This window comes from Gambusia affinis, linkage group LG10 (assembly GCF_019740435.1).
Source record: "Gambusia affinis linkage group LG10, SWU_Gaff_1.0, whole genome shotgun sequence".
Lineage (NCBI taxonomy): Eukaryota > Metazoa > Chordata > Actinopteri > Cyprinodontiformes > Poeciliidae > Gambusia > Gambusia affinis.
Window position 1 is genome coordinate 4,946,234 of NC_057877.1, and position 24,878 is coordinate 4,971,111.

Here is a 24,878-nt window from a genome sequence, read left to right on the forward strand (position 1 = left end):
CTTTCCCTAACAGGAGGCCAAGGACAAGCGGTGCACAGGTTGCTTCGTATTAAATTATTAGGATGAAGAACACAGACGAGAACATAAGAAAAATAGAAAAAAGGCCAAACAAATGAATCATAAAAGCTAAAAAAAGAAAGAGAAATGCCAAAGTGTACAAACATTAGTCAAGAGTTGAGAGCCAAGATAGCAGACAATAAAATTCAACTAACACTAAATTGTTGTAGCTCTCTGGATAAAAGTGACTTATTACTGTCTTGTTGTTATGAATATTTCTCAGCCATAATACAGAGCACACTACTCCTACTTTCACAGCAGTGTTCAGAGCTGAACAGGACTGCTTTATGTTCAGGAGAGTCGACAGTATTTTACATGACTAACTTCTCATCTACTTTTGTAATGATCTGTTGTTGAAATTACACTTCCCCAACTTTAAACTTGAGTTTAAATACATTAAAAGGTAAAAACTTTAATCAACAAAACTCTGTTTTTCTCCTTTAGATTTATGTTAATGTCCCTGGCCTTTCAGCATGGAGGGAGTCTCTAAATGAGTTAACAAATGTAACATAGAGAAGCAGGGGAATTAAACTGGAACTCAACACAGTCTCTCTCTCAATTTTTTTTCTGACTATTATACAGGTAAGTATGAGGAAGATAAGAGGCTCATACTTACTTGTATGAGCCTCTTATCTCATACAGACATCGACTGACCTTGCAAATGCCAAGGTCAGTCGATGTCCCATTTCAAGCAAGGGGATAAAGAGTTTTTAACCAATGTCACTTTAATTTATCCCCTCTCTTCATTATATTCTGCAAAGTGTATTACGGGAAAAGTTAATGCTAGCCTTGACCATTTTTCCTAAGCTTAGCTACATAGAGCTATGAAGAGGTTTCTGTTGTCATGACGAGATGGAGTTGAAGGAAATATGATTTGTGGCTTCTGAAAGGACTATTGAGGTGCCTCTTTCACATTTTTACCAGCAAAACCATCTTGCAGAGTGCCGTACTGTCTGAACATGGACATGGGTAAGATGTTTACAGTGTAAGGAAGATTTTCACTTCCTAAAACTCCAAAAGAAACTACACACCTTCCTGTAACACGATACAGCAGATTTTCTAAGGGATAAGACAAGGAATCAGAAAATGATTTCTTAAAAAATGTAAAGGGGAAGAAGTGTATTTATGTGGAGAGAAAATGCTGTTTGACATGAATGCAGCTTGTGTGTGTGCTCTGTTGTCCCATTAAAAAGTCTATTTTATGTTTTGCTTACTCTAAGGTCTCACCCTTGCATCTTTGTGGGGAGATGTGACCAAACCTAAGTAAGGCAAAAGAATATGCCTCCAACAGTCTTGCCATTCTCTGATCCGTTTCCTAAAATAAAACACTGAAAGAAATACACCTTCTTTTTTCCAAGCTCGGCTTATCTGCTAAATCTCCACATGATGACAAATAACTATTTATTTCGTTTATCGGTTACGAAAGAGGACTTCAGATGCAAACGTTAAAGTTTAATGTGGACTGAATCTTTCAAAGAATCCTTACCGTGTATACAGATTTAGTAGAAGACATAATTAAGTGTGTTTCTTTGTGTGCCTGGAATACCAACAACCTGTTGGGCCTTTACCATTAGATCATAAAGGAGCGCCTTGATTATGCAACAAGGAAAATGAAGAAAAAAGGAAGTTTATTTGGGGAAGTTAGCAGAAAGCAGTCTTTAAACTCAAAGTGAGTTCTTACATAACCTGCGATCTTGTTTGTTGACATGGAAAGGAGCAGAGTTTAGGTAAGAGGTGGATCTTCTAAGAGAGAGGTTTTCAAAGCGTGAGGCCGGGATTCTGAGAAAAGCTCAGTGAATGGAAATGAGGAAATATTCCATCAGTTATGAAAAAGAGAAAGAATCCGACATATGTGCTGCGGCTGAAAAGCTCAGGTAGATTTGTTCTCCAGAAAATTTGACTGCTGGTAGAGTGAGAAACTAATAAATGTAGAACTGAGAAGTCAACAATGAGTATTTATGTGGGCTGACATACTAATACTGAGTATTCAGTGGATGGTGAAAACATTTAGGTTACATTCACACCAGCCCTATTTAGTTCACTTTAATCAAGCTCTAGTTTGTTTGCCTACGAAGTCTGGGTTGTTTGGGAAGGTGTGAATGCGCAATTGAGCTGTGATGTGCACTGAAAAAAGCAAACTCTGCTCTGCCTACAAACTTAGATCTCGGTTCGGCTGAAGTGAACTCTGGCATCCATCTGGCATTCGAACCGCGCTAAACGGACCGGTCCAAAACCAAGAAAGTGACTGTAGGGCAGGGCATTCTGGGTGAATACAACCAAAACAAATACGAGAGTCTAGCGCTAGTGGGGGAAATAGCTTGCTGTCTTATCAGAAACAAAAGACAAATTCTACAGCAATATGACGGCACTCCATTTTTGTTTGCATTATGTGAAAAAGGAAGTTGTGCTCAGTCTCTTCTTCAGGAGTTTCCATGTCGCTTCCTTCAGTAATGCTTTGTGCAGCGTCACAACAGGTGAAAAGGGGAAAAGTTTTTGCCAATTGGTTTAGGTGGTTTGACATAGTGAAGTGTGAAAGTGAGCCACACCAGCTCGAAATGTAACAAATGTTGAAATTTTGGTCCCAAAATCAAACTGAGTCTACCAGATTATCAGGTGTGAAAACATCCTTAGACATCCTTGAACCTTGTCACATTACCACCTCAAATGTCAATGAATTTTATTACTATTTATGCAATAAAATAACACAAAGTAATGTATCATAAATGATACATTTTTTACAAACAAAAATACCAAGTGTGGCTTGCATCTGTAGCTACGCAGTCCCTTTTATTTCCAAAAGAAGAAGTGCAATCAACAGGCTTTGTGTTTTGGACGGAGTCAGAGGTTTCCTTAAGTGCACAAGCAGTGGGATTTCATGGCATTTGAAAATCTTGCGACGGCAATGTTACTGGTAACATTGCCAACTGTCTGTCCATGTCCTGTGTGAGCCTCTGCTGCTATGAGGCTGTCCAACTGGCTAAATACAGCATTAGCATGTCAAATGCAAGTTCCTATTGTACTCCGATCATGTCTTTGTGATGTCTTTGCAATGACGATAACTGTGATATATTGTGCTGCCCAAACAAGTGGCATCATAAAGTCCGTTGTGTTGTAGAGTTTAACACAACTTTACAACACAACTAATCTTAAATGCAAAACAGTTTCAGATCAGGAGGGTCTCCTTCCAGCTCAACAACTCTAAACCAGAATGGAAATTCACCTCAAAAACATAGACTGCTACCAACTACAGGTGGGCACTTATCACACTGTTTATCATTTATTGTGATACATTTCCTATAATATTTTGATTTATTGCCGTCGCTGTAAATTAATTATGTTTTTAAAAAAAATGTAAACGGTCTGCATTGTTATTGTTGCAATTTATTTCCATTGTTTGTTCAATAAAGGTTTATCAATAAGTATTAATAACTTTGAAAGTATGATTAAATACACTTACTGTGTGCAATTTAGAGATACAAATCACACTTTTTTTATGACTGTTGTCCTAAAGAAGTGAATTACTAATGAATGTTTTTTAAGGACAATATTTGTGTTTTGAAGCCATAACTGTTGTGTCATGCAGTCGCAGCTATACAGTCACCTAAAAAGTAATGAATAGTTCCTATCTTCACACTTATTGTTACCACAACAGCACCACAAAACGTCGTGATAACATTTTAAGTCCATATCGCCCTCCTCTGCCACCATCTTTCTCTTCAAACTACACAAACCCAGAAAACAGCTTGGAATGACTGAACATGCCGATTTCCCTACCTGTGTCAGGGGGTTTGATGAGGTTCATGATGACGGAGTCCGCTCCTTTGGTATAGACTATGATTTGATCGGTGAGTGGGTGCCTCACCACCACCGACATGCGCTTCCTGGTGGAGTCAAAGCCCAGCGTGTGCAGCAGCTCAAACGTCAGCTTCCCCAGGTGAGGCAGCTCCACCATCACCTGGTCAGGGAGGCGTCCAACCAGGGAGCACTTGTACGCCCTGGCGGCGTAGACCAACGCGGCCTCGTCGGGCGACTCCGCCTCGTAGCGCAGCTCTCCTTCCTCGGGGTTGTCAGACGGCTTTTGGTCGTAGTGGGGCGAAATGGCGCCGAGGGCTTGCTCCAGGCTGCCGGAAAGATGCTCCTCGTTCAGCTTGGTTAGTGTGCTCTCTGTCGAGGGAGAGGAGAGCAAGCTGGGGCAGCCCCTGTTGGTAGAGCGGTTGAGACTGGAAGAGCTGCTGCTGTTAGAGCCTGAGGCCAGGCGGCTGGGGGTGAAGCGCTTGATGAAGTCTTCGATGGTCTTAACCGGGGACTTGAGTTCAAACCTTGTTCGGACCTTGAAAACACAGTTTAAAGCATAAATACACATCTGCGGTACTAGGGTTACGTATTCATAACCCTTTCAACTTTACAACCACAAATATTAATGGGCAGGGAGAACGTTTTGGAGTAGTTGACACAGAGTTAGTTTGCAGAAAAATATCCCAAACGTTTGGACATCGGAATTAAAATTAAATCTGAAAATTAAATTGTTTTACTGCAAGGTGTGTGTTAATCCATTCATCCATCCATTATCTATATTATCTTATCTTTACAGTGTAAAGATAAGATAATCTTTACACTGTTATAGTGTAAAGATTACACTATAATCTTTACACTGTAAAGATAAGACAACAGTGTAATCAATCAAAGTCACTTTGATCGGACCAGTCAATTATTTTATTTGTTTAAATTACATTTATGACATAAAATCCCAATCAATTGAAGGTTTCTCTCAGTGAATTTTGACACAAAATCACGGTGGGCTGCTGTAGCGCCTCTACCACCGGGCTCAGCAGGTTTTCTGGGGGAAACTGGAAACTATATAATAAATTTGTGGTGGTAACATAACAAAAAAAAGGGCAAAAAGTTTATACATGGGTACTTTTGCAACACACTGTCCAAAGAACAGCTTAGTATAGTGTTTTCTAAATTTAAGAGCATAAAATAAAACAACACCCTTTCATTTAATGTAGATAGTAATGACATTACTCACAATAAATCTAAACCCCTGAAACCTACAAATACTAACTAAGTCACGATAACCTGGACTTGCTACGTGTTGAAGACATAGACCAAAACTTTTCACATAGGCAACATGACAATCTTCAGTGATATGCAGTTTGAGCCAAAACTTGGCCAAATCCAAAGCATTTCAAGTAAATGTACTAAAAAAAAAGTGAAACAAAAGGGAGAATATTTTAAGGTTTTAAAATAAAACCAAGCTGTAGCTGCAACATTTCACAAACAGCTGGTTTCTGACAGAAGGCAAATACTGTCAACCTTTATATTCTCACATACATAGAAAAAAAACTCTGAAAGCTTCCTGGCAGTCAATCGTAAGCACTTTTCACCCATGTGACCCAACTGTGAGGATCAGCAAGGAGAGCAAACATTGAACTAATTTTGGGAAAGACGGGAGTCTAAGCAGAGGAAGGCTTGCTGAAGGAAAACAGGCTGGGTCATCAGGTTGGTAGACTCAGCCTGAAAGTACGCAACTGCTACTTAATACTGCCTGGAAACAGCTGCTGCCCTGTGGAGTAGCGTTGCTGGTTTTGTTTCAACATTTTACCACCTAAATTTGAACACCATCTCACACAGTTTGTCAGGAGATCAAATAATAGGCAACAGCAAATGGCCTGTGATAAAGTAAAAGGACCCAACAAATCAATGGTGATGTGAACTGAACTCACTCACAGAAGGTTACGACCAGTTTAGGCACTCAGGAGGAGTGCATGTGTAGCAGTTCATCCAGTTTGGATCGTCAGGAACTGAGAAATCGGGTCTTTTTCCAACGAGTAAACAAACCATGCAGCACTTGGAATGGTTTGTTTACTTGTTGGAAAAAGGTCATGTTAACCACAACACCCCTCAAGTGTGGAAGTCATTACTGCAAGAACAGAACTCAAATTCATTTTCAGTAGTCTGAAAGTAATTCAGAGTTGCAAAAGTTAAAAGAACCCATTTCAAAATAAAAAATTGTGCAAGGATTTATTTTATTACATACAAAAATCATGAGCAGGAACTTTTATATTCACATGTTTCTTGTACATCTATAATTCTGATGCACAAGCGACACCCACAAATGGTGATAGATGAAAAAGTCAACTCTCTTGGTCAATGAGGGTTAATTTTTGTTCCAAGAAATGATCTGATGTGACACTGGAAAAGAATATTGTTGTGTTCTGGTTGTGCTAGAAGGTGTTGGACTAACACTAAAGATATTCAAGTCCAAAATGGAAAACGTGTCGCAGCAGCACTGACATCCGCAGCGCTAATGTCAGGAACCACGGTTCACATTTCTAAAGTACGTTTTTCTAAGAAGTTTCATGATTGACAAGGAGCTTCTGAAAGCTAAATTAGTAACCTGATGTTGAATAATCTAAATAATAGGTTAATAAATAAAAATGTATGTTGTTGCACTTGCATGTCTAGTTATTCAATAAATTAGCAGCAAAGCGTCTGTGTTTTTCTTGAATGAACATATTTCCAAACAGTCCTGTTTTGCCTTCCTTATCTGAAAAGAATGATTTTAGGATTTTGGATATTTAAAATGTCTTCCACCTCCAGAGTTGAATTAGAAATAAAAGTTTATTGATCTTTGAGAGAGTGTACTTGGATTATCATTCTATTACCTGAAAATTATTATTACAGAAATTCACAATATTATCGTTTATTGCAATGACGTCTGGGACAATTCTGAGTTGGTATCATGACAGGCCCAGTCCTGGAAGTACTTAGTCAAACAAATCGGGCATCAATACATTCTCAATCAATGTATTACTTACAATATATTAAAGAGCACCAATGTGATCGAGAAATTTACTTAGAAAACTGATTAAAGGTATTTTGTGTGCAGGTTAAATTTAGGACTTTTTCAGAGCAATTTTTGTCCTCCTTTCTTTTTAATTAGCATAAATCCACCACTACACACTCCTGCACTGATGAAAATCTCCTGGCAAAAATCCTCCAGCCAGTCCTTCATGGCGGGGTGGTGCTGTACGACAACACAGAGGGTGACTCACTCCGCGGTCTCCTGACTGCAGGAGTCACGGCTCTCACAAATGCACAAGTATAAATCCTTCAATGGGCTGGGTTAGCTACAAGGGCATCTTAATAAAATGTGAACAATCGCACCGGCACGGGGAACAACAAATCACAACAATGAAGACGAGAAGGAACGAAAGCTGGAGGGAGGCTGCATCAAAGCTGCTGACTTTGTTTTGCACAAGGCTTGTATTTTTTTCCTCATCTAAAGCGATAACCTTGAAGGACAAACACACGCTCACGTGAATAATGTGTCATTTTGTACAGTTTAATCGCAACGGCTCCATCCCTCTGGGTGGGGGGTGGGGGGTGGGGGGGCAAAAGGGGGCAGGACAGGAGGTAGAGGGGGAGAAGCTGTGTGACGGGTGGGGAGGATATCACCTCAGAACAGGACAAGCACACCCAGGCTCACGTAGGGGCAAAACAAAACTCGGATACACGGTTTTGTTTGGACACAGCACATCAAAGAATGGCAGTGTGCTGCCACTTTTGCTTTACATTTTTGCTTTATTTTGGAAAGTTTTAGGAAAAGAGTAACTAGTGAAGGAGGAAGCTTGGGAAGGATGACTGAGAACTTTTCACTCTTTTGACTACCTAAAAGATGAGAAACCTGATTATTATGCCACAAATATTAGCGATTTTCTGAACCAATCATTAAACTGCAACTTAGAAAACTAAATTACAGGCGGTGCACATTCACTTGACTTCACCCGTCTTGGGTTTTGACTTCTCTTCACCCGTTCCCAGAGGTGGGTAGAATAACTAAACGTTGTACTCAATATTATTGACATGACTTAACATGTTTTTATTCCAGTTAACGTAAAAAGTGGTGTAGCAAGCAGGACTTCAGATGCATCCAAGAAAAGGTAAATAAGTATTTGCTAAAAGGTCTACCCAAGTACAGAGTAAATTATCAAATTATCAATCATCAAATCAAAATATAAAGTTGGGTGGAAATTTTTGATATTTTAAGGATGAATGTGATAATTCATATAGGTAACAATTAAAAAAAATAAAAAAATCAAGCAAAAGAAAAATTTTACTAATCAGTTTCTTTCAATAAAAGAATCTTATGAAACTAAGAAAAAATGCAAGTGCATGAAAGATGTTTGTTCTTCATTCAGTGAAGTTACCCATCTTCAATTCTGCATTTATTTAATACACCATAAGAAATGTGAAGAAGAGGATTAGGGCCACTAAAAACAGAATTCTGACTTTTTTTAAGTTGAGAACTACAGGACACACAAAAAATTCACAAAATCAAACCGGAGGCCTGTGGGAGCCGCCGCGCCTTACCTTATGCCTGGGCTGATTAGGCGAGGTCACCACCACGGTGTTACAGATCGTGAGAGCGATGAAGAAATCTGTGATGTCAGAGAGGTTGGAGGGCAGGTGGGACATGGACTGGCGGTGGAAGCGCATGAAGTCCAGCTGACTGCTACATTCATTGACTCTGTCCAAGAGCTGAGGATCGGGGGTGACATCCTTCTCCTACAGGACAGAGATGGGACGCATTAGCGGGGACTGGAGTGGACGGGGACGGCGCTGAACGGACCGCTGAGCTGACCATGGGGCTGCTGAAGGCCGTGTGCTTGGAGAGGATGCTGGCCCGCTTGGCCTCGGCCCTGCTGCCTGTCCTGCGGTGGGACTTGGTGCTGTGGGAGCGCAGCACGACGCGTCCGCTCTGATGGCTGGTGACGCTGTCCCGTCTGGGCAGGGTGCCTCCGTGGGACGTGAACTCCTCCTCCTCGGAATCGATTTCCTGATACATGGCGATCCTTCTAGCTGCGTCGCGCCAAGACACAGAGCCGTTAGGAAGGCCCTAAAAGGGGAAACGAGTGTTGTGCGTCGGCCGGTTGAACTCACCGTTGGCGTCGTGCGAGTACTCCACCCCGGCCACTGTGCAGCGCCGGAACACCATCTTGTTTTCCGTCAGCGTGCCCGTCTTATCAGAGAAGATGTATTGCATCTGGCCCAGATCCTCTGTGATATTAAGCGCCCTGCACTGCAGCTGGGAGTCTGTCTCCTCGTCGTACAGCTCCATGTCCTGATGGATGAAGTACACTTGGCAGATCTTCACAATTTCAATCGACACGAAGAGCGAGATGGGTATCAGCACCTGGGAGAGGAAAGGAAAGTTACAGAGAGGATTCAGAGCACAAAACGCACAAGTGACCAGGCAGTCTGAACCGCTGCTCAGAGCTTAACATTTAAACTGCTGCCATCGGTATTCCCCCACCAATGCACTCCATGGGTTTCCGTAGCTCAGAATGATGTCAGAACGCCAAAGGCCGCCATCTTGTTTGACAAGCTAGCTTTACTGCTTCTATGCACAGTCCCTACAAATCTGAACCGGAAGTGATCCGTGCCCCTGAGGCCCCATCTTGGTAGGCAAACGCAGTGTAAAGCATAGATGAACCGTGGCTTCAAGACTTGACCAAGAGAAAGACATGAACAACATTTTTGCTGCTTTCAGGATTGACCTGTATGAGGCAGAGAATGTGGCTCGTTTACTGTTGACATAACTCCATAGCAACGGTCATGACAGCTAGCTACGGATACCTACCAAGATGGCTGTCAGCTGCAAGAGCGTGACGTCAAATAAGAAATATGATTCTTTTGTTTTTTTTACCTTAAATTCAAGTCAGTTCTGTAATAGAATATTGGGGGCCTAGCTACAATTATTTTTTTTAATTAGGAGAATAAAATAATAATATTGCAAAAAAATTTGCAATACTAGGAGAATGAAGTTGTAGTTTGTGAAAACTTAAACATGAAAAAACACAATATTAAAATGCAGAATGCTGAGCATCTTGTTAAGTTTTGGAGCTGATACTTCAACAAAAATATTTCATCTTTTAACATCTCAGCATCAAATTAATATCACTGTGCAAACAATTGAGAGTCGCACAGATTGAGCCGGTCAGATCAGATCTAAATAACTTTATCAAAGCTTTTTTCTTTGTTTCATCTGGTAAAATGGCATCTTATGCTAATATTAAGATAATATTCTCATAATAAAATTAAAATTCTTGTAGCCAGGCCCTGAAACTTTGTGGCAAGACTCAGAATTTGTAACATCTTTTTTTTCTTATTTTTAAGAAAGCAAACCAGGGTATTAAGCACAAACCACATATGGGCTGTCGCAGGTTCGATTCCCAGCCTGGTGACCTTTGCTGCATGTCTTTCCTGTTCTCTAATTACTCACTTTCCTGTCAAATAAAGGCCACTACAGCCAATAAAACTTTTTTTAATAGAAAGGAAGAAAACCGAAAGTAAATGGAAAAAAAAAGAAGATCTGTTATGATTTTTTTTTTATCCATTGATGTACGTATAAATGAATGAAGAAAATATTTTAAAAAACGTCCAGACAACGCCTCGTCATTGCTTCATGGACTCGCATAAAGTTGATATCAGACTTTTAAATCAGTTGGGTTTTGTCAACTTTTCCACACACACACACACACACACAAAAAAAAATGAGGTCAGAAAGTTTGAAAAACATTTTTTAAAAAAAGCTTTGCACAATTTTATACACAAAAAGAAGAGTACCGCATGGTTGGGAGGAAGACTGTTTAAAAAGTGTGCTCTGCATTTGCCCGACTGTTTCAGAAAAAGGTTCCGAGTCGTGATGGGACATTTCCATTAACGCTTTTGCTGAGAAGACTGAGTCATAACATCTGGGAAGGCAGTTTAAGTTTGCACGCTTTCCCCCTGCTGCTCTTCCCCCACATGGCAAATGCAGCCACTGTTTACACAGCTAAAGCACATTACCGGCCACGCCGACTTTCATTCACCGTTTTCTACATAAACCCCGCAGATCAAAACCGAAGCGCTGCTTATGACACAGAGCGGCGTGACACGTTCACCGATGATCCAGGTCACAAGCAAACAGATCAATAGATCTCCGTGACAACTTTTCCCTCCCCAACTTGATGTTGCACAGAAGAGAGGTTGTGTGAGGCATGAAGCGCATACATCCTCACTGCTTGCTGAGTTTATTTTATTTTTTTTTTAAGTGGAGATAAAGATTTAGAGGTCATATGCTCAGAGGCTGCAATAATTTCAGCTAACATTTTGATTTACAGCGCTGCCTGTGTACAGTGGAGAGAATCTTTTTGAAATACTGATACGGTTTGTCCCTGGGTTTCACTTGGTCTTTGTCCGTCCCCCTTCTCCCAGTTTCGTACCTGGAAAACGATGATCATGGTGAGGAAGAGATAAAGGACTGACATCATGAGTGATAAGTCTGTCCCTTCAGGACTAAGAACGTCAAACAAGGGTCTCTTATCTCCGTACTGATACATCCACAGCCCGTGACCTGGAACAGCAAGAGCAAAGGTCAGCAGAAAGATGGAGAACATAAAAAAAATATTGTGTATATATATATATATATAATATTCTTTTATATATATATATATATTTATACATATATATATGTATAAATGTATAAATAAATATAAATAAACAAACATTTCATTGCACATCTGTAATACAATGGTATTGGGTTAGGAACAGATACTCTAAGGGAAAAAAAAGAGCTCCTCTGATTTCTCCCAGTGCTAACTAGAAACAACCAATCAGAGACAGGAGGCGGGACTTAGCGCTGTCAATACCCCCGTCTCCCTTCCTCTCTGCTAGCTGTAGCTTCTTCCTAATAGCAGAGCTTGCAGTGAATGCTAGGGCTAGTTAGCATAGCCACAGGTGACTGGGGATGGACAGTTTTCCTTTAATGGTAAGTCGTTTCTCCATCATTAGCATGTTGAGCAGAGAGTACATGAGCATGATTGACATCGCCAAGGCCCTCCTCCTGGTACTGATTGGTTGTTTTTGGTCAGATGGCAGTAATAGCTCTGGGAGGAGGTAGAGGAGCTCCATCTTGAGATAGGTATTATTTACCTATCTCAAAGCATACAGTCACAATATAGTAGTTATAGTTCTCACAATTATGTAAAAATATATATATTTTTTAATAAAAGTTACATATTGCAGCTTTAATAAAAGTATTAATTTTGCTCCTTACTGGACAATCTTGACATACAATGTCCAGCCAGCAGTTTGCGACTTTAAGTGCAAACAAGGTGACGGGGACAATATGGCGAAGCAATTTTTTTTCCATTACGCTTAAAACAAAATGTGGTTGAAAGTTATCAAAAAATCTGCTGAAAAGCATCAAGTTTCATGTGAACAACTGAATCATCATTTGAAGTCTTCTATTTACCTTTCCTCAAGTATTGTTTTCCATTTATAAACATCTGTTTGTTGAAGACTAAACTGGCCTCTGATGGGGTAAACGTTTTTCACAGCGATGTTTGAAATTTGTGCAAGTGAAACAAAGTTCTGCATACCAACAGCAACAAACAGGCACATCACCAGCAGGATGACGACACACCAGCACACGTCCACATTCATCCGTCTCTCCAGCTTGCTGCGTTTGTAACGCGGCCCGTTGTTGTTGAGCATGGCCTTGGTCTCGTGGCCTGCACAGACAGAAGTGAGGCGTGTTGGTCGCAGGTCTTGAGGGGAGCGTGACGCGGCCCGGCGGCGCCACTGCCGCTGGGTCAGACTGACCTGCATAGACGACGATGCCCACGGCTTCCTCTGTGTTGCGGACGGTGCAGCCGCGCAGGAGGAGGTTCTCTTTGTGAAGTGCGTCTCTTCTGCCGTTTCGGTGGATTCTGGAAAAATTCAATTTAAGGAATGACTCGGATGAAAGAGAAATCATTATTGTTCGGGTGAAAAAGTAATTATAGCTTTGATTCCTTCCTGGATAATTAAACGGGAGTTCTTGCAGGTTTCAGCAAGCACTATTTAAGACATTTTAAGGACTTTTCAAGACCAACACGACACATAGCTCAACTTCTGATCACAAATGCTCAAAATTAAATATTAAGACTTGATGAAATTTCATTTAAAACTGGGGATGAAAAATTGGGCGTTTAAGATTTTTAAGGCTTGAAATTTTGATTTTCAACTTTTATACTTTTTAAAAAGATGTATAAAGACCCTGCAGGAACCCTGATAAAAGACTACATACATTTATTCTGCCAGTAGGCCCTGATTTAAGCCAAAATTCCCACCGATCCTAAATGAAACCTCTCAAGTTTGGACTCAACGAGGCTTTTCACTTCTTGCTGCTTTCCCTTAGTTGTCACCTACATCTTGTCTATTTTATGCTTGAATGAAGGCAAGGCCTCACAGAAGTATCCACACCCCATCAACTTTTTCAGGTCCCATTCCAATCACAAAATTCCAGGTTTTTGACCACTTCTTATAGCCAAAAACAACATATTAAATATCTGAGTGTTGTCTGCATTTGTATTCATCAACCTTTAGTCTGACACCACTACAAATAACATATCCAGAATTCCACTAATAAGTAAATCTAACAAAAAAAAATTCTAAATTATATTGTGATTTTTTTTTTTTTTACTTTCTAAAATAAAGTATGAAATATTTTTGTCAGATATTTTCTTAGAAAGGGGATGTCTAAATCATTGTCGGTGTAAAGCTTATATATATATATATATATATATATATATATATATATATATATATATATATATATATATATATATATATATTAAAAAAAGCTTTGCATGTTTACCTTATCAAAAGAAACGCTCGCCTGAAAAAAGGAGAAAAAGCTAAATGTATTATTAGCCTTCATGTAAGATTTAAATATGTCCGTAAAAAGAAATCCGCCCCGGCACACCCCAGATATGCGCTATGATTGCATAACCAAAGACCTCATCATTTTTGGACAAAAGCTGAATCAATTTTATAACAAATGTTTCATAAGGTTTCCTGCAGCTCTTAGGAATTTTAAACATTACTGACACTGCGATGCTACTGTCAGAATGCTTACCAACAACAAAGGTCAAGTTCTGACCTCTGACACCAAGCCAACGGACACATCACCACTGGTCTATAGATTAATACGAGTTTCCCCGATCCCTAAGCGGTTAGCTCGCACACACAGCTTAATGGAGTTCACGGCTAGCACTGCAAGAAAAGGAGATAACCCCCTCTGAGCTCGCTCTCTCTCCCTGAAAGGGAAGCCAGATTAGACCGGGTGTCACTGACCGTAATGTAATAAAGCACTGGTGAGCCTTGAGCTCCACTGTAGCCTGGCAACTGAATACCTGCAGCATCTGGTGTGCTTCTAAGCAAAGAATACGTGTCATAGTTTGAAGACGAGTCACAATGGATCCTTTACAGGGAGCTCAGCAAATCCAGTGTGTTAATGTGGCGACATCATGAGAAGTGGCAGGGATCCAGGCAGGCCTGTCACACTAACAATTTTTTACTGGTTGATAAATTGTCCCAGATACCATAGTGCTGTTGTTTTGAGTCCATTTTAAAGTAATAGTACAGTAAAAATGCACATTCTGAAAGATCACTAAACTTTAAATTCTAATGAACTACAGAAGCAACAAGTAAAATGAATTATCAAAACTGCAAACAATAAACAATAAACTAATAAACAAAACTATCCTTCAAAAAAAAAAAAAGAAAAAGGGCTGGTTTAGACTAGAGGGAAATAACATCTAGGTGGCTGATGAAAGTTCAATCACAGTTATCGGTCGACTGTTCAATTACCAAGTCTTGGGATATTACAGTTTTAAGATCCACGCATTCGAGATCATTGCTTTACTCAACAGATTGGAATCACAACAGAGCCATTGGTTTGACCCCGGTCAAGTCGTTCTCATACAGGAAGTGAGAGAACGTGTGTAGTAATATAACAGGGAGAAATATGTTTGGAAACTGGAATAGGACGAGTGCTTTTTTTTTTTTTCTTCTTTATATCAGAGCTGTAAGTGTGAGCTGTGCAACATCCAAAGACAAAGAAAATTTGTCCCAAAAAAACAAACAAAAAAAACAGAACAAAAGCAAACACTAAGGGGAACAAACAGAACTAATATGGTGCCACCATGAGCGGCACAATTCCAGAAAACAAAAAAATGTGGTAGTATACAGCGGAAAGAAAAAAATTCACAACAGGAAATTCTTGTGTGTATTCTCAATGATGAATGATTCGTAATATGAGACACGTTACATTTGTAATGATTTAGCCAATGAGTTATACTGACTGAATTACAGCTGGACATTCAAACCAATCAAGAACTAAGCAGAGAAAAGTGAAAGATCTCTATTTACTTTTACTGTAGCAAGCATACCTTAGGAGAACAACCCTAATCATTTCCAGTACAAATACAGCAACTAGATACACAACTTTAACTTGACCCTTCAATAAGCTTGAGGACACACAGCTGCTCATAATCAAGATATGTACTTTTGTGTAACATACCTTGAGATTTATGCAATTTGAACAGTCATAACTCACATCCAAACAAGGCTGACTACATCTTTTGCTTAGATATTCTGTTTCAGTTTTGAGCACAACTCAAGTTTAACTTTGAAACTCTTGACTTGTCCACAAACCACCATTTAAGATCATTTAAAGGGAAAATATAACGATTTAATAAAAGCAAACGAGTCAAAGACTTGGCATTCTGAAAAAAAGAAAAAAGTTAGAACATAGTGCCAGAAAAAAATAACTAAAATTGAATGTATGACACAAATAAATCACAATGTGCCTTTCAGTGTTTTTCAAAGCGGATAAGTCATTCTTTCAGATGAAAACACCATGACCATGCACTATATGGATAATGACACAGCAAATTTAACAGCAGAGTGGGACTGCCAACAAGGTTGCACATATGACAAAAAACAAATACAAAAAAACAGTACAGATGACTGGTTAACAAATCTGCAAAAAGAAGCCATAACTCATAATTTAAGAAATTTATAGAAATCCCCTGAAATGACAAGCCAAAGAGAAAAACACTGAAAACAGATGAAAGGGAAGAATATATATATATATATATATATATATATATATATATATATATATATATATATATATATATATATAAACTCCTGCTCTTTTTCAAACTCCACCTTCAGGAAGTCATCACAACATGGCTCCTCTATTAACTCTTCAACAATGTTTTACCAGCGTTGCACTGACTTATAGCTTGTATCATGAGCTCAGCAGATGTTTGCTAATTGCTGCTGGCTAGTCTGAAGGAGCCAAGTGGAGGCGTCACAGGGGAAGGGTGTTCTGTGAGGTGGAAGCTAGGAAGCTAAACTACAACTCTCCAGAGTGTGCATAAAGGCGGCACTAGGGCCACCCAGGCGTTTTGCACAGCTGAATGGTTGCAATGGAGATTAAAGGATTTCTCAAACATGCAACACTCCAGGTATGTTTTTGGTGGGTGGATAATATTGGAACTACCTTAACCCTCAGTTTAGACATCATGCAATAAGTTGAATAAATTAATTTCACACAGCCTTCATCTGAGATATGTGAAAGTTGTTCAGAAGCAGAACAACTTTAGGATGTTTCTCGACTTATAAAAGTTGTTCTTCTGTTGCAAAACGTATAGTACAAAATAATTAATATGGAAGGAGATAAGAGGAGAAACCCACGCTGTGGGACTTTGAGTGCTCAAAATGTTGAAGGTTACATTCCTGGTTTGTCGTCACAAGTAAAACACTTGATTGAGATGAAATCTGGGATTTTCAGCTACTTCCATTCACAGTTGGTTGGATTGCTAACATAAAGATCCTGGGACTGTTATTTTAAGAGAAGTGCTGCCACACACCCCTATGTTATGGAGTAACAATGCTGGTGAGAAAGAGAAGGAATATTATGGTAACCTTTTAAACCCCTGGGTATGGTGCCAGTTTGTTAGGTCTCTAACCTTCTTCCTCAAAGACATTTTTTTTACATCTTCCTCCTCCTCCAAGACAAATGATAAAAAAAGCAAAAAAAACTGGAGGTGGGTTCTCAGATGTCCGTTTCATTGATCATTTTCTGAGAATTGCTTGACTTGGACATAGAAATTAATAGAGCCGCGATGAGGTACAAGCGCAATTAAAAATCAAAAGTTCTAAAAATGATTAAGACAAAAAAAAGCAATACTCACATGTAGCCTCGAAATCGGTTCAGGTCATTGTTGGGCTTTTCACATTCAATTATGCTGCTGTACTTTAACGGGTCGAAGTCACAGTCCTGTGAAGACAAAAACACCCAATGAGAAAATATATGGAGCCCCCACTTCACTTTGGTCATGGATGTGTGTAAAATTTGCTCTGTACAAACTTCTACTTTCAGTTGACCCAAGACAGAGAGCATATCTTGTTGCAGGGCAAAACATTTACTAAATATCATGAGAAAAGCACATTATGTGGAAATATTAATGCAACATCTCAAAACTTCAGCCAGAAAGCTGAAGGTTGGACACAAATGGGTCTTCCAAACCTAAACCTAAGCAGACAAATGAGTTAAGGCAAACATATTTTTTGGAGCGGCCATCACAAAGCCCATTAAAATTTATAAACAGAGTTAAAAAGATGTATGTGAAGAAGCCAACTATTCTCAGGGGAACGTTGCACTTTAAGTAATTTATGCATTGTATTCATATAATGGGTACATTGGCTTCATATCAGAGTATAAAAATCTGACTTTTGTCTGATTTTGTTCTTTCAGTCGAGTTCGACACCACAGTGCAAATCAGAAAGTGGCTGAGTGTGGCGGTGTGAGCAGCAAAACGCCTCTGTTCTTAAAATAAAATCTAGGAAAGTTATTGGCCATTATTAAGGTTTTTACAAATAATAGACCTCCGTAGGAATCTGCAACCTGCACAGAAGAATACAGAGACTAATGCAGCTCTTTAGCTGAATCTTTCTTTTTACAAAGTTCCTCACAGAGGGAGTTGGTTAATTCTGCCTCCACACCTCTAAATGTGAAACTTATAGAAGTATACCCAAAATAAAGAAAACATTTGATCAAGTCAGACTCTTTAAAAGGTCTGGAAGAAATGTATGACCATGTCTGGATTTGGATGTTTATAACATATATATTGCTCATTATTTTGCTGTTTGCAATTACAAGTTTCATTATTAAACTGAGCTAAAGACATAAAGAATTTAGTCTCATTTAATAGAGTGTATGCAAGTATTTGCCTTAATCTGTATTTATTTGGTTAATATTTTTGCCCTTTTTTAATATTCTGATTGTTCTTCTTAAAAGCTGAAAATGATCTCCTTTATATTTATCAGGTGGGTTTTGAAAAGAATCTCAGGAACGTCAACAGGAGAAAACTACTTTTTTTTTTCCATAACTGAGATTCTTCACCTGAGTTTCCATTACAACCGGCCTTTTGTACATTGTAAAGTCATCAGGTTCCTTTCTATTACACCTTAGGCCACAGCTCAGTGATAGGAGTGAGCAGTGATTGCTTCTTAACGCAATTTGTGATCAAATTTTTGTTAGTCATAAAACCTGAAACTAAACTTGAAAACTCAAGGGATCATCATTCGATACAGCAAGACGTAGCACCAAGCACATGATGAAATGAGGTTGAGAACATTTGTTTTAGTCTCACCAGGTCGAAGAAGCTGCGGACGATCTGCCTCTGCTTCAGGTTGGTCTCTCCATCCAGCGTGGCGGTCTCGATGTGGCACAGGCGATCCGGGTCACTGGAGCTCAACAGCAGGACGTCGGCGGGGAGAATCTCGTTACATCGCAGCTGGATAAAGTCCCCGACTCGCAACTCTTTCCAGTACTTCTCCACGTAGCGTTTGCCCTCTCTGCCGGAACAGCATACACTCGTAGTGTGTGACTTCACACAGACATTGTGCTACTTCTAAGAAAGCAAGCTGCAACTGCTGATTTGTCCAAACGGGAAGGCGGGGATTTGTTCCTGTGATTGGCCTTCAACGTTAAGGTCTTCAAAAAGTTTAAGTATTGGATGATTTTTATTTGATGACATTTTCTCCATGTATTATAGATCATGCTTACCTGCCAAAAAATGAAAACAAGCTATTTTTATAACGCCGCAAAATTTGAATAGATGTGGAGTTTAATTTCCAGTTGAAACCAGATATTTACATACACTGAAGGCAAAAACTAAAAAAGATTTTCTTACTGTGTGAAGTGAAATCAGCCCAAACGTCTCTTGTTTTAGACCTGTTAAAAGCACCAAAATTATTTTTATTGGTTCAATGGCACAAAACGTAGCGCTAAGATTTTGATTTTGATTTTTTGTAACTTTCCTTGAATTTTGGAGCGGACATACATTTGGTCAGTATCAGGGATAACTCTCTTTTAAATGGTACGACTTGAGTCAAAGCTTCTGGGTTTCCTTTCACAAACTTCTGATAGGCTAGCTAACTGAACCAATAGAGTTCATTGGAGTCACACCTGCGGCTGCATTTCAAGGTCAGATCTCAAAGTGCTTTCTTGTTTGATACGATTTGAAATTCAAAAGAAATTAATCGAAACATCAGGAAGAGAACTGCAAAGCTTCGCACAGCTGGTTCATCCTTGGGAACAATTTAGCGATGCTTGAAGGGCCCGGCGTTCTTCTGTTCGAACACTTATATGCACGTATAGACATGATGGGAATGTCCAACGATTATACCGCTCAGAAATTAAGATGGTGATGAAGGAATTGTGGTCCAAAATGCAGACTGACTCCAAAACAAGACCTGGTATAGATGCTGGCTGAAGGTGATGAGTGTGATTACAGTTCGGTGAGGAAGAAGCCATCACTCCAAGAGTAACATAAAAAGCCAGACTGCAGTTTGCAAATGCACACTGGAACAAAGACCTTCATTTTTGGAGACATGTACTGTGGTCTGATGAAATGAAAGTGGAACCGTTTGGTCATAATGGCCATCATTACATCTGGAGGAAAAACCGGGATACTTGTACCATCTTAACTGTAAAGTATGGTGGTGGCAGCATCACTTTGTGGGGCTATTTTGCAGCAGGAGGAACTGGTGCACTTCATAAAATAGATACATAATCTTAATGAGGCAAGACAATAAGGTGGAAAGCCAGAAAGTAATCACTTGGGCTCGATAATCATTTGGAGCCGCCAAATGATTATCCCAAAGGGACAATAATCCTCAGGATCCAGCCACAGGTTATAGAGTCACTTATAACGACAACAAAGTCAATGTTTAACTTTTCGGTAGTTTGCTACGGAGAGGTTGTGGACAGATCTGAAAGTGAGATGGGCCATAAACCCGACTCAGTCCCACCAGCTCTGTCAGGAGAACAGAACTCCAGCAATCCACTGGGAAAAGCCAGAACTTATGTTTTTGAGTCACAGCCCATTATGATCACCGGTCAACGTCAGCGTATTAAGCAGCCGCGAAACAATACAGTTCAAAACTTTAAAGCTAATATTCAGATTCCTTAAAAATTAAGCTCCAACTGCATTGAATTAACCCTCTAATTAAAAGGAATTTAGCTGCATTAGAGAATATCCAACATATGGACGCTGATTCGTAGTCCGTCGTGTTTATGCATGAGCAGAGGTGTGCAGGGTACTGTATGAGTTTAGTCGGGTCAGCAACTCCATAGGTTGGGATGTTTAGCATAACACTGCCGCCGCCACCAAAGACAATCCAATTATGTCCAAACTTGACAACGGCGTGGGTCAAGTCTGTGTGCAAACACTTTGGAGCCGCCAAACACTGAGGAGCATTTGATGGCTGTGAATTATGCTCTATAGAGGGAGGACAACAGAGCTGCTGTTCATTAGGGAAGTACAATCTGGGCACACATACTCAGGAAACTGCTCAGAAACGGGCCGTCAGGTTGGAAAGCCATTCAGAGTCGGAACCAAAAGCAAATGCTGCAGTATCAGCAGAAATAATCTTTTAGATTTCTTTGACGGACATCTGTGGAGGACTTTATTGTTTCTAAGCTTTAGCCCTAAGGCCGGAAGAGTTGGATCTGGAAGTGATGATTCAGGTGACGTGCATGAAGGCCAGCCTGCGTTATACCATGCTATGGAAAGTACTGAATTTTTTCCCCCCCAGCTGATTACATTAAAAGCCACAAACGTCAATGTATTTGATAAGAATATTATGTAATGGATAGACCAGCACAAGGTAGTCCAAACTTGTTAAGTAGAATGACTATCCATCTATCCATCCATCCATCCATCCATCCATCTATTTTCTAACACCCTTGTCCCTTAGGGGCGTCAGGAGGGTTGCTGGTGCCAATCTCCAACTAACATTCCGGGCAAGAGGCAGGGTTCACACTGGACAGGTTGCCAGTCTGTCGCAGGAGTAGAATGACTATCCATCCATCCATCCATCCATTTTCTTTACACCCTTCTTCCCTAAATGGGGTCGGGAGGGTTGCTGGTGTCTATCTCCAGCTGCGTCCCGGGCGAGAGGCAGGGTTCACCCTGGACAGGTCGCCAGTCTGTCACAGGGCTAGAATGACTATAATACGTGATTTCCATTTTTTTTTTTTAAACAGATAAAAATCTCAAAACTGGACAGATCAGCCAACCAGTTTATAATTTAATCTCAGAGAAAATTCGGCTTTTTTTTTTGAAGGTATCGGAGAATTGTTATAGAAATTCAGTGAACAAACAGCATCAGACAGGTCAGGGATAAACTCTGAATATACAGAGATCGATCATCCAAAAACGACGTGGCACACACCAGAGCTGGGCTTCAAAATGCAATCTCAGATTGTTTTTATGCCATGTCCAATTTTCTTTTAACAAACAAAAGAGGCTTTTATTTACATCATCTCTTCTGTGAGATTGGAGTATCAGGGCCGGGCAACAAGAATTTCTGTTTAATTACATGAATATATTCACTAGAAAAAAAAAAGAGACAACTTTACAAGAAAGAAAATTGTGAAAATAATGATAAATAAACCTTAAAATGATCAGAAATTAATGTGGTAAGCATTCTAATTTTGATTCAATTTTTCATGTTGTTCATGATATGTCAAGTTTTCAGACAATTACAACTTTATTCTGGTGATATGACTTTATTCTGATATCACGTCAACTCTATGGTCATAGGACTGTATCCTCAAAATATAATGAATTTGTTCTTATAATTTATTAAAAATAACAATCTTAGTCTGGCCCTAATACTCCAACATACGAGTTGACCTAAATTCAATGTGATTATTAAACACAAAGTAAAAAATATTCTGGATAATAGAAGATGCTGAAGACAACACAAATGACTTGTCTTTAAATGATCTGGTGTTTTGCATTCTCTTGCAGGAAACACTTTGGATTTGCAACAATGTCAACTTTTAAATCAAAAGTTGGCTTTGTGGCATCCAACTCAGCTTTTAATTCATTTATTAAACTCAGCTAACACATTTTAAAGAAACAACCTAAATCCTGATTCAATTGGTGAGAAACGACTGAATCTTGTGACATTTTTCCCCAATTGATATCAAGAAATAAAAAAAAATAAAAAATACTAGGTAAAAGCTGTTAAACCACATGATCTAAAATGATTTATAGATCACTTCCAACAACAAATATACATTATTTAATTAAAGTATTGCATGCTTCCTCTATTGTAGTCGAGTTTGTACAAGAACATTTTTGGTCCTCAAGATCCTTTTGACATGCGACTAAAAGTTTGGACACCCCTGTCTTAGATGGAGCGAAAACGTTTAAATCTGGTAAATATGCAGCACCATTCAGTTAAAAGTGAATGGTGCTGGATGCATTTGTGGCACAACTTGAAATCTGATGTTCACAACTTTTAAATCCGACTGAGCTTGAGTTTACTCCACACATTGATTTTTGAAAAACCCACCTACCATTTTCCTTCCTCTTTAGCAGTATGCTCTACTTTAGTTTGGTAAATTACTTATAATTCTACTGAAGTACACAAGACCGCTTTGGTTGTAAACACACAATAAAGTATTTTTGATTAGTTTCTAGTGCAAATATCTTAGTGCACTTGAATTACGACACAACTAACTTAAAAGTAACTTAGCAACATATAGAAGCTTGTTTAAAGTAAATAATTCATTGATATTGATGAAATACTAGTTCCGTTGGCAGATGGTTTCATTGTGTTAACTAGCACATTTTCCATTAATATTAAGGAATTACTTAAAACAAGCTCTTGTATCTTACGAAAATATACTCGTAGGTTAGTTTTGCCTTATTTCAAGAGTATTGAGATATTTGCGCTAGAAACGAGATTAAAACTACTTGGTAGGATTTGGTGTTTTTGCAGTGAGAAAACAGGGAAAAAAAGCTGAATGGGCATGACTAGTATCTTAAAGACTATCGTTTTGTTTTGTTTTTTTTCTTCCCCAAGTTTCCGTCATCAGCTGATGTGAGCGAACCAGCTGCATTAGAGCAGAACAGCGTGTACGATTGAAATAAAGAAGAAAAAAAGAAGAAGCAAGTGTCCAGGTTGAGGAGCCTGCTGGACACCGCTGCTGCTGGCTGCCAGCTGGACTCCAGGCCGGGCTTACCTGCTGTACACCAAGCAGTCCATGTGATTGATTTCTTTATCCGACCTGTGTCTCCTGTAGTCCTCCCACAGGTCCTTAATGGCAGTGACGGACAGGATGAAAACCACAGGAACCAGAGCAAGTTCGGGTTGGAAGGCGTTGACAACCGGGACAAAATTGAGCAAAGCGATAAAGACGAAGTAAACATTAGCAAAGCGATGGAACTGCTCGAAGAGGTTCTTAGGCAGGAATGACAGCACGGTGTACTTGGTGGTTTTGATTTTGTTGCTAGCGTAGTGTCTGTTGGGGTTTTCCTCTCCCTTGGCGTTGTCATAATGGATGTTGGCGTGAACAGTCCTAGTTTTGTTCTCCTTTGGCCTTTTCTTTCGTTGCCTTTTGGCTTTTGAAGCCTTGGCCATCCCGGTGTCTTCGCCGTCTCGCGCCATAGTCTGACGCTGCCTCAAACTTTTCCACTGTTACCGTTTTCGCGTCCTCACACACAAAAACACCACCCAAAACCGGAGACTATGTTATCATTCTTTTAGCGAAGGACAAAGAAAGTTAACCCAAGTTGTTTGCTTCGGTCACGAAAACCTCTCCTTTTTATCCATGTCGACTCCTGCTTTGGCTACAGAAAAACTTTTGCGTGTTTGGCTTCTTTTTTTCCCCCCTGCCTGTTTGGAAGGATGCTCGGAGAGTAGGGAGGGCTTGGACTTTCCGTAGCTAGAGCACGGATCTGTAAGACACATAGATGGGTCACAGGCAAAGGCCGCGAGCTGACGATATGCTTACAGATCAGTGACTGCGCGCAGTTTTAGCATAATGGGATGGTTGTGAGTGGGTTAGGGGTCGCACTCTTGTGGAAATCTGACCCTGTGGCCCCTCCTCGACCCATCCTTTTTTTTTTTTTTTTTTTTGCCACGCGGTATAATTTAGTTTACACAGCCAACAGGAAGACTGAAAAAACTGAATCAAATGTGTAGTAAAGTTTTTATGTGTAAATCGCTTCGCTTGGAAACATTTTTATCTAATAAATAGTAATAAAAAACGCTAAAAAGGCGTAAAATGGTTATGTGCAATTTGTAATACACCAACCTTGTGGAATACTACTGCTGCTACCAATAATAATAATAATGTAATAAGATTTTGGGGGTTTTAAATGTACTGCACAAAAAGGAAAAAAAATAATTAAAGGGACAGCATCATGTGAAATCGACTTCTTTTAGCTTTACATCATGGTTTAATGTCATTCACTCATCAAAAACATACCTAGAGTGTTGCTTTATTCTTTCATGCATGTTTGAGAATCTTCCCTGGTAGCCATTTTAGGTGCAGATGTGTTTGGTCTCACCTAGTAGCTCTATTCTCCAAGCCGAACTTCAGCCTCATATGCAGCTCCCCCATTCGGCTC

The 24,878-nt window shown here is 39.6% G+C and overlaps 1 protein-coding gene across 1 annotated transcript in view; it reads right to left on the reverse strand.

Moving 5' to 3' along the window:
* atp10a (ATPase phospholipid transporting 10A) overlaps positions 1–24,299 on the reverse strand; it is a 43,419-nt gene extending 19,120 nt beyond the window's left edge. The window contains exons 1-10 of the mRNA XM_044128853.1: positions 23,489–24,299; positions 18,597–18,801; positions 17,136–17,221; positions 12,709–12,815; positions 12,486–12,617; positions 11,328–11,458; positions 9,004–9,256; positions 8,705–8,922; positions 8,434–8,628; positions 3,832–4,387 (exon numbers count right to left, since the gene is read on the reverse strand). Of these exons, the coding sequence (XP_043984788.1) occupies positions 3,832–4,387; positions 8,434–8,628; positions 8,705–8,922; positions 9,004–9,256; positions 11,328–11,458; positions 12,486–12,617; positions 12,709–12,815; positions 17,136–17,221; positions 18,597–18,801; positions 23,489–23,913 (2,308 nt within the window). The 5' untranslated portion in view covers positions 23,914–24,299. The remainder of the gene's footprint in view (positions 1–3,831; positions 4,388–8,433; positions 8,629–8,704; positions 8,923–9,003; positions 9,257–11,327; positions 11,459–12,485; positions 12,618–12,708; positions 12,816–17,135; positions 17,222–18,596; positions 18,802–23,488) is intronic.
* Positions 24,300–24,878: the final 579 nt, after the last annotated feature.